The sequence below is a fragment of the Lactuca virosa genome, chromosome 4 (genome assembly GCF_052849685.1).
Source record: "Lactuca virosa cultivar CGN04683 chromosome 4, Lactuca_virosa_CGN04683_v6, whole genome shotgun sequence".
In the NCBI taxonomy this organism is placed as follows: domain Eukaryota; kingdom Viridiplantae; phylum Streptophyta; class Magnoliopsida; order Asterales; family Asteraceae; genus Lactuca; species Lactuca virosa.
The window spans coordinates 141,252,603-141,268,614 of NC_136429.1; the positions used below are offsets into that span (position 1 = coordinate 141,252,603).

The 16,012-nt window shown below is 38.9% G+C and overlaps 1 protein-coding gene across 1 annotated transcript; it reads left to right on the top strand.

Moving 5' to 3' along the window:
* The first annotated feature begins 9,620 nt into the window (after positions 1–9,620).
* LOC145107482 (putative GPI-anchored protein At4g28100) lies at positions 9,621–11,084 on the top strand. Its single transcript, XM_079044375.1, has 2 exons — positions 9,621–10,363; positions 10,539–11,084. Exons 1-2 carry the CDS (start codon positions 9,740–9,742, stop codon positions 10,881–10,883), a joined length of 969 nt encoding a protein of 322 aa, XP_078900501.1. The 5' UTR covers positions 9,621–9,739; the 3' UTR covers positions 10,884–11,084.
* Positions 11,085–16,012: the final 4,928 nt, after the last annotated feature.

Below are 16,012 nucleotides of genomic sequence, written 5' to 3' on the forward strand. Positions count from 1 at the left end.
TCATTAGCCCTCGGCTATCGGTAACGAACTCAGACACCTGCCCGGTCACCCGCTCCCTCTTGCGGTTCTCCGGTATCACGGCCTCTGTCTGGGCCTCCCGAATGGTGTCCAACACCGGAGTCATCACTGTCAGTCGCATACAAATGTCTCGAATCGGGGCACTCTCCGCCCTACGGCTCAGGGAATCAGCTACAGCATTAGCTTTGCCCGGGTGGTACAGGATCTCACAATCGTAATCCTTTACCACATCCAACCATCTCCTCTGGCGCATATTCAGATTGGGTTGATCCATCAAATACTTCAAGCTCTTGTGGTCCGTGTATATGGTACACCGAACCCCATACAAATAGTGACGCCAGATCTTGAGGGCGAACACCACTGCCCCCAATTCCAGATCGTGGGTGGGATATCTCGTCTCATGAGGCTTCAGCTGCCTTGATGCATATGCTATCACATGTCCCCTTTGCATAAGTACTGCACCCAACCCCGATATCGATGCGTCACAATACACCACAAAATCCTCTATCCCTTCCGGGAGGGCTAACACCGGGGCTTCGCATAATCTCTGGCGAAGCGTCTCAAACGAGGTCTGCTACTCCGGACCCCATGAAAAAGCCACACCCTTCCGGGTCAACCTGGTGAGAGGGACGGCGATCTTAGAGAAATATCTGATAAATCTCCGATAGTAGCCGGCGAATCCTAGAAAACTCCTGATCTCGGTGGGTGATCTCGGCACCTCCCACCTCATAACCGCCTCAATCTTGGCCGGATCGACCAAAATCCCATCCTGGTTGACGAGATGCCCCAAGAACTGGACCTCCCGTAACCAGAACTCGCACTTGGAGAATTTGGCATAAAGCCTCTCCGTCCTCAATACCCCGAGGATCTCTCTCAGATGCTCCTCGTGCTGCTCTCTAGATCTCGAATACACTAAAATATCATCAATGAACACGATCACCGAACGATCCAACATCGGTCTGCACACCCTATTCATGAGATCCATGAACGCTGCCGGTGCATTGGTGAGCCCGAAAGGCATCACCACGAACTCGTAATGCCCATAACGAGTCATGAACGCTGTCTTCTGGATATCCTCATCGTGCACTCTCATCTGATGATATCTAGACCTCAGATCAATCTTCGAGAACCAAGACGCTCCCTGCAACTGATCGAACAAATCGTCGATCCTCGGTAATGGGTAACGGTTCTTGACCGTCATCTTGTTCAACTCCCGGTAATCAATGCACATCCGGTGTGAACCATCCTTTTTCTTGACAAAAAGGATCGGTGCTCCCCAAGGGGAACTACTTTGTCTAATAAACCCCTTCCCCAGCAGCTCCTGAAGTTGCGAGGATAGCTCCTGCATCTCTGGCGGCGCAAGACGATAAGGCGCTGCCCCCGGAACCAAATCGATGCGGAACTCTACCTGCCTCTCAGGAGGCACACCCGGAAACTCCTCGGGAAAAACATCCGGGAACTCACGCACTATCGGAACGTCATCGATCGAACTTGGCCTCCCAGCGGCCTCTCGTGTGTCCATCACATAGGCTACAAACCCGCTGCAGCCCTGCTGTAAACTCTGTCTCGCTCTGGCAGCCGAACAAAACGCTGACCCACATCGGGCACCCTCGCCGTACACCGTAAGTACTCCCCCACTAGGGTCTCGTATCGTCACCAACTGTCGCTCGCAGTCTATAACAGCCCTAAATCGGCTCAACCAATCCATGCCCACTATGACACATACGTCCCCCATTGCAATCGGGACTAGATCTATCGGGAACTCAACACCGAAGATCTCGAGTACACATCCTCGAACTACTTCCGTAGCATACACCAGTCGCTCGTCAGCTATAGAAACTCACAGAGGTCGACTCAACGCCTCTCGTCGGATACTGATGTGCTGACTAAATGCTAAGGAAACAAATGACCGACTCGCACCCGAGTCAAATAACACCAAAGCAGGTACGAAATTCACACGAAAAGTACCTACGCATATCATAATATAAGCACAACACCTCATACTCGGCATAAATAAATGAAAGAATACATACCAGCTACGACATCGGGTGCTGTGCGGACCTCCTCCGCTGTCAACTGAAAGGCTCTCCCGCGAGCCTTCGGTGCATCGGCCTTCACCGGCCGAACCTCAGTAGCTCGCACTTTCGCAAGGGCAGATCCCTGCGGTGCTCCATGTGCTGTCCCCCGCAGCTGCGGACACTCGGCCTTCCGATGGCCTGTCTGGTTGCAATGAAAGCAAACCATGAACCCCTTGGGGGAATCCTTGGCGATATGCCCCTCCTTGCCACATTTGTAGCAAGCACCCGATCGACACACCCCGTCATGTCCCTTGCCGCACTTTCCGCAAGTGCGGCTCTTCTGGCCTCCAGATCTAGAATCGGCGGGCTTTGCCCGCTTGGTTGCATGCTGAGACTGTGCCGGCCGCCGATCCGTCCCCTGAGACTCGGCCTCCTCCCTGGCCTGAGTCTCCAACTCAATCTCCCTCTTCCGGGCATTTTCCTGGAGCTCAGCAAATGTCTGGTAAGTCGAGTTCGACACGAACTCCCGAATATCCCTCCTCAAAACGCCCAAATACCGGCTCATGCGTGCCTGCTCAGTAGACACCTGCTCAGGGCAAAACATCGCCCTCTCATGAAACTTCCTAGTAACCACAGTAACCGAATCAGTACCCTGCTTGAGGGTCAAGAACTCCTGAACCAACCGTTCCCTCTCCACTGGGGGAACATACTCGTCTCTGAACATGGTAGTGAACCTCTCCCAGGTTACCGCTGAAATCTCTGTAAAAGTGAAGCTCGCCGTCACGAACTTCCACCAGTCCTTCGCTCCCAAGCGAAGCTGGTTCAACGCGAACCGTACCCTCAGATGCTCCGGACATGAACACGTGTAGAAGCATCCCTCGATATCATAAATCGATCTCATCGCAGCGATCAGATCCTGCGTCCCATCAAACTTTGGTGGATTCGTGTTGCTGAACTCCCGAAACAACAACGAGTCACCTCCCTGAGGCCTGGCAGCAGCCACAACTGCAGTAGCTGCAGCAGCCGCAACCTCAGTCACCGCTGCGTACCGCTCATCAAAAGTCTCAATCAATGTGGTCTTGATAGACCCAAACATCTCCGGAATCTCGGCTCGAATCGCCACCGCCACCTCATCGTGGATCATTTGACGAAGCTCCTCGTCACTCACGCCGCTCGGATCAGGTCTGTGACGTGTCCCAACCATGATGTCTCTGAAATACAACATAATAATATCAGAGACTCGCTCGAGCATACTCGCACTCGATAACTCAACCCTACTTGTTCCTTAGTACCCAAAGGATTCTTACTTAGAGTGCGCACTGCTCCGGTGTCTTTAGTAGTACGGGCCCTATACTACCGTCCACACCGCATCAGTATTCACCCTAAGTCCTCCTCCTTGGATCCCAGATCACAAGCACCCTACATCTCGCAGGCATAGGCTACCCTTCGGTGGACCTCTCATAAGCTCCTCACTGCTATCTACTCACTCTCAAGCATCACATAGCAGCAGAAATCTCCCTAGGCTAAGGCATCACAAATCAGGCCACTCTAGTCCTAATATGAATACCTAGCCTACTCTAGCATGCATATCATAACATATCCCATAGCACATAATATAAGGGTATTTTGGGAAATCACCGTTCGGGCGCTGGCTGATCGTACACACTGCTCCTTTCTACTTTTCTCAAAATCTTTTACTCTGTTAGAAAAATTGTTCCTTTTTATGAAAAACTTTCCGAAATCCTTAGTTTGAGTTCAGATACGCCCGAAGGTGCATCTGAATCCCTCAAACCAAGGCTCTGATACCAACTTGTAACAACGTAAAATTTTCAAAATAATTTTTCATTTTTAATTCATCAAAAACAATATCAACAAACTGTATCCAATGTCATCATGACAAACAAATCCCAGAATCTCAAAACATAATCTCTAAGAGTGTGTACGGATCATGCCGGCGCCTTCCCGCGATCCTCGCTAGTACCCGAAACACATAACACAACAACTGTAAGCATAAATGCTTAGTGAGTTCCCCAATATACCACATACGCCTTTCCAGGCCATAACTCTGTAGGATCTTCCGATCTGTGTGTCTCAGGGGACTTCCGTCCCAAATCCCGGTAGACCTTCCGGTCCTACCCGTATCGACCTTCCGGTCCGTAACCTCTTGACCTTCCGGTCCATATCATCTTGACCTTTCGGTCCTTATCATACATAACATACATAACACATACATATCACATAACAACATACATCTCATACATCTCATAGCATATAAGACCTTCCGGTCACACATAGGTACCCTTCTAGGTACAGTATAGTGAGAAGACTCACCTCGATGAAGTCGGATAAACTCTCGTGCTCAACGTCCCGACCTAGCCTCCTCCTATTATTCAAATAACATCCCCAATCAATATTCTCTCATAGTCTCATCTCTAAAGATTGGGTAGAAGGTCATTCTACCCCTCTCTGAACTCTCTTGAATCAGTCTTGACCAGAACCCTAAAGTCAACGAAAGTCAACGGTCAAACTTTGACCCGACTCGTCGAGTGCACATGGACGACTCGGCGAGTCCATGCGGGTCCTCTGAATCCTTCTAGTCTCACTTGGCTCGTCGATTCATCCTTCCACTCGACGGGTTTCTCCTGACACGAATCGCGGGGCCACCCCGACTCGACTTGTCGAGTCCACTTATGGACTCGGCGAGTTGCTTCCATGTTCTTACTCAAATGACCTTCTAAGGTCAGTTCTGCTTCCCTAACTATCATATCTACCCTTCAAGTGCTCAAATGTCACGTAAAAGGTGCAACCTTTACGTGCATGCAACCCACATCAAGTCACAAAAGGAGAAATAACTCTAAAAATGGCAACCTAGTCTCCAATCTCTCATTTGCTTGCATAAAGCTGAGGGATAGTGACTCTATGGACCCCTCATGGTCCATATCTGATGCTATTAACACAAAGGAGACCTCCTACTCACTAGATCTTACATATAATGGGGGTAAAAACCCTATAATCATGAAATCCATCATATCAACATGAAATAGAAAGGATTATACCTCTAGAGATGAAATCTCAAGATGATTAGCCCAGATCCAAGCCCCCTTCACGCTCTAGATTGGTGTTTCCTTCTTCCTTCTAACAAAACTACACCAAAAGTGATGTATTAACCTCTTATTGCTCTCAAACTCTCCTACTGCTCTCTCTAGGGTTTCTCTGGGATGAAGTGGCCGCAAATGGAGGCCATAAAGGCCTTTAAATAGGGCACAAACCCCAAGAATTAGGGTTTCCGATTACAGCGCGGACTCGTCGAGTCCACCCTTTCCGACTCGTCGAGTCCGTTCGTTAATCCAGTCAGCACATGCGCTCGACGAGTCTACGCCTCAACTCGTCGAGTCCCTCCCTTTTTCTCAAAAGAATAAATGATCAAACATAATACCTGAAATCTGGATGTTACACTCGGCGAGTCCAAGGCAATCTCCCAATATTTGAAGATGGACTCGACGAGTTGTTCATACAACTCAGCGAGTCACAGACTTGTTACACTCATATCATGAAGATGGACTCGATGAGTTCAAGGACGAACTCGGCGAGCTATATGAAGATAGTCCCGATGTTGTGATTGAAAAAGAACTCGTCGAGTTCTTGCTAGACTCGACGAGTAGAGTCGGGGTTGGGAACAGATGAAAGAGTAGGGACTCGACGAGTTGGTGAACCAACTCGACGAGTCAGTTCAACTGGGTGTTGACTTTGACCAGGATGTTGACTTTAGCCAGGGGTAAAATGGTCATTTTACCCTAAGAGTAATTATCAGTGTTGACTGAGTACCTTTATTGAAATTTATAGTCGGAGAGTCGCCGTAGCAGCAAACAGAGATTTCTCACCCAGAGTTGCAGCAGTCAGTCGCACGAGGTGAGTTTTCTTCCAGTAGTAACGGGTCTACGGCCACAATGCCGACCCGTTTAAGTTGTAGAGTATGCCGGGGTGAGCCCGATGCCGGGGTTAGCCCGATGCATTTTATATGTTTCCGGACTTTGGTCCGATGCCGGGGCGGTCCCGAGAAGTAGTTAAGTATGCTTGATGTCTTTGTGATTCATGCATGTATATGTGTTATGTGTTCCGGGCTTCGGTCCGATGCCGGGCAAGCCCGATGCAGTATATGCGATTATGTTATATGTTATGTGTTAAGTGTTCCGGGGTAAGCCTGATGCCGGTGCAAGCCCGATGTATGTTAGTTATTATGCCATGCATTATATGTTCCAAGGCAAGCCCGATGTATGTTAGATTATATGTTCCGGGCTTCGGTCCGATGCCGGGGCAACCCCGATGCAGATCATGTGATTATGTTATGTGTTTATGATATATGTTATGCTGTGTATGTGTCGGGATAAGCCCGATGCCGGGGCAAGCCCGATGCCGGGGTGAGCCCGATGCGGGGCAGGAGTCCGATGTCGGGTAAGCCGATGCCGGGATTCGTCCCGATGCAGTTGGGAGTAGTCCCAGAGTTATGTTATTTGTTATATGTGATTTGTATGGTATGTGGTAATTTGGGGGAGGTCACTAAGCTTCGTGCTTACAGTTTCAGTTTTGGTTTCAGGTACTTCAGCTAGCAAGGGAAATGGTTCGGGATGATGGCATGACACACACCACAGTTTTCTTAGCCTGGGAGTTTACTCTGATATTTTATATGAGATTATGATATGATAACAGATTTAATGAGATTTTGAGATACATGTTTTATGATTTTATACTATGGCAATGATATTTATTTTTGTTAAATGATTTTGAAAACGAAATTTTTGGCTAGTATTTTTTTTATGAGATTTTGAGATACATGTTTTATGATTTTATACTATGGCAATGATATTTATTTTTGTTAAATGATTTTGAAAACGAAATTTTTGGCTACCATTTTTGGGATGTTGCAAAGAGGAAGAAACATACTTATGAAAATAAATTATATTCTAGATTTAGGGCCGAGGATTTGAACCTGTTGAAAAAACAAAACTTCTTTTAAGAGAAAAAAACAAATATAAAAACATTTAGGCCTGAAAACCATAAACACTACTCTTAGATTCGTACATGCCTGAAACCCATTTAGGTTGAACTGACCATGAAAAAAATGTGTTATTATGGATTAAGCCTAACCCCTGTGTCTTACTGAATTCATACGAATTCATACGTTTCAAGAATCATTTCCTATCAAGTATATGATGATTTAGAGAGCATAAACAAAACCCAATGCCTTAAAATGCAGATTTGGAGAGTTCATGTGAAATTAAGTTGATATTTCAAAATCAGATGGGTGATCCACAAAATTGGATAATTTTGGAAACTTGAGTTAAAGAGTGGCACACCTGAATTGCATTTTACATGGAATTGAAGTCATGAAATTCAATTAACCCAAAACAGAATCCCAGCTACTGGTCAAATGGAAGATGAAAAATATTTTATAATGACAGATTAAAGAAAAATATTATAATATTAACTTAACTTTAATAATGACTAAATTAACAAACCTTGTTGCTTATAACTTAAATACCTCCTGACTTAATAGGGCCAACAATCCACCACACTTAAACTAATATAATCACTAACACTTAAATCCTATCATTACTGAACCAAAAAAAATGCTTTAAAAAGTAAAAAGAGGAAAAAGTCAAAACACCTTAAAAGTTTATGTCAAAACACCTTCTAGATAAAATCAAACCTAGACATAAACAATTACTAAAGAATCTTCATTTAAATTCAAAAACTATATCATATAAGAGTATGTAATATGGCCAAACTAACCTTCATGCTTTCCACTTTGAGTACTCATTCCATCGAGTAAATTAGAGGAAGCGAGGTTCATTTATCGTGATTAGGTCTTTGCAGAGGAATTCATCGGGTTTAAAGTAATAAAAATGTATACCTTACAATTCTTTGAGCAATAAAAACAGAAGAACCAGGGGGGAGAGAGAGAAAGAGAAAGCTTACCAAGAATTTATCAAAGCAAGCAATAGAGAGGAAAATAGAGTTAAGAAGCCCCATAAAGATCCAGTTCTTTATCTTCTTCATTATCTCGATGAACCGACTACTTGGAAGACCTGCAATCGGTAGAGTAAAAGAGTGTTATGGAATATGAGATTAAGAAAGCGTCAGCCTCTATAGCCTTAAAAAAAAACACCATCATATGGTGTGCCTGACGGCTAATTAGGGTTAGAGAGAAGAAGAGATTGTTGAGAAAAGGGGGAGCATTTTATAGAGAGGAAAGATTTCAAAATTTAAACAGAAAAGAGCATGAGAGAGCCAGAAAAAGAAGGGAGAAAGGATTTGATACCGTAGAATCAGTTCATTTAGATAACCCTAGATCCAGGATTAAAGGGGGGACTGAGTCAAAAAAATTGTTACTGACCGGATAAGATTTTAGTGCATAAATTCATTGTACAAATCGCATAATGGTTTGTACCTCTTAAAATTCAGCATTTAAGGCTAAATGCTTATTAATGTGTATATATATATATATATATATATATATATATATATATATATATATATATATGGTTAGGTTAATGGGAGACTGCCTAATTTTGTGAGACTGTGATACCACTTTTTTCTAGTGAAATATTTCAATATTTTAGTGTTTATAAAAATTTAATATGTGTAATATTCTAATATTCTAAGTCAATAATTTTAAGATATTTTACATTGAAGTATTCTAAAACATATAATATTAGAATATATTGAATATTCTATTTTTACGAACAATAAAATATTAGAATATTTCACTAAAAAAAATTTGGTTTCACTGTCTTATAAAATTATATTCGTCTCAAACGAACTGTTATATATATATATATATATATGCACAAGAGTTGTAACTTTAAAACTAATGTTTTAAAAACCGGTTTTAAGTTGAACCGATATGGTGACTGATTCCCGGTTCAACTGGTTCGACCGCCGTGTTAACCAGTTTCTATAATTTTCATTTTTTTCCTATTTTCTATACATAAATACATATATAAATCTTGAATTTGACGTTTACAAATTTTTACTAATATAAATTTAAATGTTTGTTATATTTAACTTTTTTTTTAATAAATCCATATAATATATGAATCTTGCAACTAATATCTATTATATTATGTAACTAGGTGTGAGACCCGTATTTTATACGGGTTTGATAAAACAAAAAATTAAATATGTAAGTTTAAACAAAATTTTATTTAAATTTGAAATTTTAGATTTGAAATTTGAATTTATTGGTTATTTTCAATTAAGGCAATTATTAATTGAGATGTAATATGATGTGTTAATTAAGAAAATAGAAAAAATAAGAAAATGACAAATGGAAATAACAATTATTCAAAAATACCAAAAAATGACATGTGTCCAAGTTAATAAGAGAATGACATGTGACAAAATTATTTGAGGAAATTCAAAAAATAAGATTTTATTTTATTATTTGTATATATAATAAACTGAGTTTGTTTAGTATTTGAAGACAATAACAATAGTATGTTTCTTTTAAAAGCAATGTTAAGCCTATGTTTAATATTTATTTATTATTTTGTTGTTGTAAGAATGATATATATAAATAACACCTCCACCCACAAACATCCAAACTCTTTTCAGTCCCCTTTACCTTTTGTTTCTTCAAACTCATTCATATCATCACACCTTTCCCATGAATCCCTACTGAATCTTCTTCCTCAAACCCTACCATGCAACCCCTCAAAGTCTCCTTTCCATTCATTCTAATCGTCTTCTTCACGTGTTGTCACTTTCATCCATGCCGCTCTGGCCTACTCTCTGAGCCTGCTCAACCGCTCCAACCACCGGATTTGTCCACTCCAAACACCATCCCTTCCTTTCCGGTTCAGACCGCTGCACGGACTTGTCAGCTCGATTTATCCGCTGAGCTCTTCGGCGGAGTAAACGCCGCGTGTGGCCATAACCTCGACCGGAGTCGTTGCTGTCCCGTTCTCGCAGCGTGGCTCTTTGCAGCTCACGCTCGGTCGGCACTCCAAGTGAATTCTTCCACGTCGTCTCCGGCGTCCTCCGCAGGGATGCCGATAATGCCTGACGATTCTCAGAAATGCGTCAACTCGTTGCAAAGCTCGTTGCAGAAACAGAACATTCACATTCCTCAACCAAACGCGTCGTGCGACGCCGTATTATGCTTCTGCGGCATCCGCCTCCACCAAATCACTTCCCTTACCTGTAACACCGCCTTCAATCTCACTGCTCGGAATGCGACGCCTAAGGCCGTCGTCAGAAACTTAGAAAAGAATTGCCGGAACTCCACCTACGCCGGATGCACAAAATGCCTCGGAGCTCTGCAAAAGGTCTGGTGACCCCTTATCCGAAATGACGATAATACCCTTCATATATTATTTTTTTCCCTTTTGTTTTTACTACTTACGAAAAGGAAATCGCCGTAGGAAAGGACATTTGTCGATAAAATCGACAGATAATGACTAAAATGCCATTGATAACTGATGGATGAAACTGTTGTTGCAGCTAAACGGCGAGGGCAAAAATGGAACAACAAAAGGTGACCGGACGAGTAAGATGCTGAATCGAGATTGTCAGCTGATGGGACTGACATGGCTGCTAGCGAAGAACAAGACGGCGTACATACCGACGGTTTCTGCTGTATTGCGTGCCATCATGTACACTGCGCACCCACCCCATGAATCTATGTGTAGCCCCGATCAGGAGAACATGCCGTTGGCCGTTGATTCGTTGCAGTTCGATAAATCGGAGTCCTCTTCTTCCTCTTCGTCGCCGTCGTCGTCATCATTATCTTGGTCAAGTGCTGTTTTTCTTGTAATGACGATATTGCCCCTACTGATTTTTGTGTAGTTTGTCTTGTCTTTTGGGTTCATGCGGATTTTGCTGATGCTATCTGTGCATGTTACTTGCTACGGAGTCACGTGATAGCAGTTGACGCTTGACAGGGTGGCTAGTGGGGAGGGGTGTTTTTGTCTTTTGATTTCCACTTTTCCACTATGGCACTATGTATATTATTTAGGAGTCGTTATCTTCTTTTCGATTTGGATTCTATTTAGATTTTAGGAAGTAAAAAAATTAGTTTTATTTACCTAGCTTTTTAAATTTATTAAACATGTTATCTAAATGAAGCTTATAATCATGTTTCGGGTTATAGAAAAAGTATACATCTTTTCATATAGCATGTTTGACTCGTTAAAATATGGTAAGTATTAGTAACAAAATAAAACGTTATAACATCAATAAATATTAAACAAGTTTCATGTTTATATTGGTATATATTTTGGTTATCGATTAATAATTTGTTCTAAAAGAAAAAAATTTCGTTGTTACATAAATTAGTCATAATGTTTGGATGCTTAGGTTCTAGATTGAAACATTGTTATCTATTTCATTTAAAAAACTTTTGCTACATAAATTTGGAAAAATGTTATAAGCCGTTGTATAAAGAAGTACTTAATTCCTTAATTAGATTGAAATTAGTCGGGGTCACATGATAATATCATATACGTGGGTAATTTGTATGGATCAAAAAACGAGGAAGATTGACAGATTTGTAGTAATATAGGGTGAGTATGTTGGTCTCGGTTGTTATTTTTTATGTATACAATTTGAATTGATTCTTTCCATACAACATTATTATAAGTCAATAATTTCATAATAATATCATATAAAATAAGATTAAATTAATAAAAAAAAGTTATGGTTTGTAGAGGGCACATGTTTAAAGGAGAGAATCGCGGTTGAATGCTTGTCGTTTTGCTCATCCCCATGCTCTCCCTAAAAACATGATAAAGTTTATTTTCTCATCCAAAAAAATATAATATAGATTCATGTTTTGATAAAATTGTGAGATTATTAATAAGATAACGAAACCTAATCTTAATCACGACAATGTATGACAATTGCGTTGACTCAATGCTGAACGAATATTGTATAATCGAAGTATCGAACACATGTAAACATTTACGAATGTATTTTGTAGTGTGGGAATTAATCATCAAATTAGAACGTATGTAACTATACGAAATTATTTATATAAAGATATAGTGAAATCAATATCAAATGTTGGTGTTAAGTGCTTTGGAGAAATACCAAGTTTTACTAGAGTGATCATGGTGTGGTCCGGTGCCGTTTTTGGTAACCAAAAACCGCAACTTCGATTTTTGAAGTTTAGAAACTGTGCGGTTCGGTCTTTTTACAGTTTGAATTATTTGCATTTTTTTTTTTTGCGTTTTTTTGTTTGGCTTTTGTAGGGGTGTTCGTTTGGATGGATCGGTTTGATCTGATCCAATCAAGTGAATCCAATTTGATTTCGGTTTTCAAAACATGGATCCGAATAGTCCAAACTAAATTCAAATCCGATCCGATCCAATCCAATCAAATTACATTTCGGTTGGATCGGTTTTATAATTCGGTTTTCAAAAACCGAAACATTTTAAAACGACATATAATTATAATATTACCTAACTTTACACAAAACAAAACAAATTATTTAGTTGTGATTTGAAATTTATAAACAATTATTAAGAAGATATATCATAGTTAAATATTTTATAGATATAAAACTTTTGAGAGAAAATGCATATTAATGTTTTTTTATCGGGTGAGACGTTTTAAACTTATTTGAAAACATAAATTACTAAATTAATAAATAACTATAGATATATATTATAAATAAATAAATAATAAATGTTTATTCGGTTTGTTTGGACTATTCAGTTCTTATTTTATAAACCAAAATCAATCCAAAATCTAATATAATAATTCGGTTTTGTTGAAAACCAATCAAAAAATCCGAATATCCGAACCAAATAGTCCAATCCAAATTGTCCAATTGGACAATTCGGTTTTATCAAAATAGTGAACAACCCTAGGCTTTTGTACGAAAATAGTCACTTGAAAACAACTTTTACTTATACACATAAATAGTCCCCGTACAATTTTTTTGTTCTATTTACAGTTCATGTATAACATCTTTTCCTTATTTACATAAATGGTCCATGTACACAGCTTTAACATATTTACATAAATGGTCCCTGTAGCTACATATGTACATATAAACATATAAATGGTGCGGTGCGGTTTTTCACTGAAAACCGCATCGCATCGAAAAAGTTGCGGTTTTTGAAAATTTTAAACTGCACTATAGATTTTATGTTTAGTTTCGGTTTTTCGGTTTTCAATTTGCACTTTACTTTTTGCTCACCCCTAAGTTGTAGCATAGAATATCTAAGATATAAATAGTACGAAATCAAATGTGATATTTTGCAATATTCAAGCATTTTAATAAAGGGTTATATTTTGTTGTGTAAGTCACTAATCCTTTTAATTGTACTACATGATAAAACTTTTACTTTTCATTACATAAATATCCCAACTTGTAAATTTGGTATTAGGTTTTCGAGTAAAATACAAGGATAATGCTTCAAAAAAATTATAAAATTTGATCAATTTCTAAAATTTCCCGAAGGTGTCTCTAACTTTAACAACGTTTTTTTAGGATCAAACTTTATGATTTGATGAGTGTCATCAGCCACATTTTTTTCTTATGCCAAATTAACCCAATGTAGGTCAAAGCTTATTAAGTCAACATGTGGGTATCTTTTTATGACAGACAACTTGTTGTAAAGACCCATCCACATGTAACAATCTCCGGAAGACTTGAAGATAAGGAAGAGTGGGAATGTTCGAAGTTCAAGTTGAAGATAATGATAAGTTTTACAAAGTATAGAAGACTCATGATATAATAATGGGATTCCACTGACGGTTGGATTAGTATATATATATATATATATATATATATATATATATATATATATATATATATATATATAGCACTTATGTTATTTTTTACTTCTATTATTCGACTAATGGATTCTTATGTAAAAGCTATTTCATTAGATCTAAGAGTTCATTGATTAACTTCAGGCGCGTCTCAGATTAATATATTGTTTGGTGATTTGTATCATTGATATTATTTAAGTGTAATGGATTAATTTATTGATCAATATAATCTTGATAAACATTGAACAAGTAATGATGGTGTGGAGTGCATAATTGTTTGAGTTTATGAAAGATTACAAGTACACCGTCACTTAGGTGAAAAGCCCTTAAACTAACAGGGGTCTGGGGTCAGCGTCCTTGGTAGTGGGGTCCAAGGGCTGGCAATCCCTGGTGGGGTCCAAGGTGTAGAGCCCCTAGCTGGCGTCGAGCTAGTTCTAGACCCAGTTTTAAGGTAGTTTAGTGACAGTTTTATGTCGGGTTTCAGACAGGAGGTTATTTCCTATAACTACCAATTTTGCAATTTTCAGACATGAGGTTATTTCCTTGTTAATTGGTAAATCTCATGTTTACATTGGTACTCACAAGATCATGATTTCATCTTCATTCTCTGTTCTTGAAACACATACCGAGTTTTTATCTTATCGAAAGATTCCAAGAGTACCATTAAAATACTTTCATCTGAATGTGTTCTCATGACTCTCATTTTTTCCATTTAATTGAACCCCAATTTTCTAACATCTCTTGGATCTAGAAACCATATTCATCAATACAATTTAGTATCAAAGCAATTGTGGTGTTCTATTTCATTGTGATTGCATACTATGAGACTAACAAGTGGTATCAGAGCAGGTTTATACTGATCTAAACTTATATACAAATCTTGTAATCATCATGTCTTCCTCAAATTCCTTTCAAAATCATATAAACAAGTGTCTTCCGTTTTATGAAAACAACTTCATAATGTGGCTTAGTAAGATGTTCATGTTGTTGGAATCAATAGACTACAACTTATTGGAGATCATCATTAATAGACCTTAACTTCCCATGATTCAAATTACTGAAGAATGAGTACCTGTTAGAAGTGTAAGAACTCCAACGACACGATGGACGTGCGTCGCATGCGAACGCGTCACAACCAAGTAAATAAGTTTGACGTTTGTGCCCTTATTTTTGGGTTGCTATCGAATCCGGACCCTCTCTCACTCACTCACTCTCTCTCTCTCTCTCTCTCTCTCTATATATATATATATATATATATATATATATATATATATATATATATATATATATATATATATTAGGCTTTTTCCGGATTAAATCTCAATTTCTATTATTGAAAAGCTCTTATAAATTTTTCCTATTTATCCTAATTTAGCCCTTACAATTTTTATTTTTTCTATTTACCCCATACATTTTTATTTTTATTTATTTAGCCCCTATATTTTTTTTCATTTTTCGGATTAAACCCCAATTTTATTTATTTATTTATTCTAAAAAATCATTACAACTTTGTTATCTTGAACGTTTTCTTGCATTCGGTTCCTTAATTCAATGACAGATTTACTCCAAACCATCATGAAGTTGGAAGCTTCTGATATGAAGTTATAGAACCAGATGTAAAAAAATATTCTAAGCTAACAAAGATGTAAGGTTTTTCTAGAAAAAAAAATATATATAGTTGAGGTTTAATCCAAAAATAAAAATATAAAAATATAAGAGCTAAATCGACAAAAAAAAAATATAATGGGTAAACTGAAAAAATAAAAATTGTAAGGGATAAATCGGAGAAAATAGAAAAAACTATAAGAATTTTTTTCATAAAAAAAAATTAAGTTGATATTTAACCCGAAAACACAATATATAAATTTATTTATTTATTTTGATTAACCCAAAAGTTAAATACATAGTGTTTTTTTATCTGAGTTCAGATGTGTTGTCAATGCATGTCTTTTTACAAGATTGCTTATTTTGAGTATATTGATATATGCATGATCTTGCATCGTTGTTGTATGATACATGGAATTCTTTAAAAGAATATGTTATGTTTCCAAACACATGTTTTGAGTAAGATACTTGACTTTTGCGTACCTTCACACGATTCAAAAATGAAATTACTTTCTCACATGGAATTTTTAACTTTGAAGTGCACACTTGAAAATATTATAGCACCTGCTATTTTTGGGGTTACAAGTATT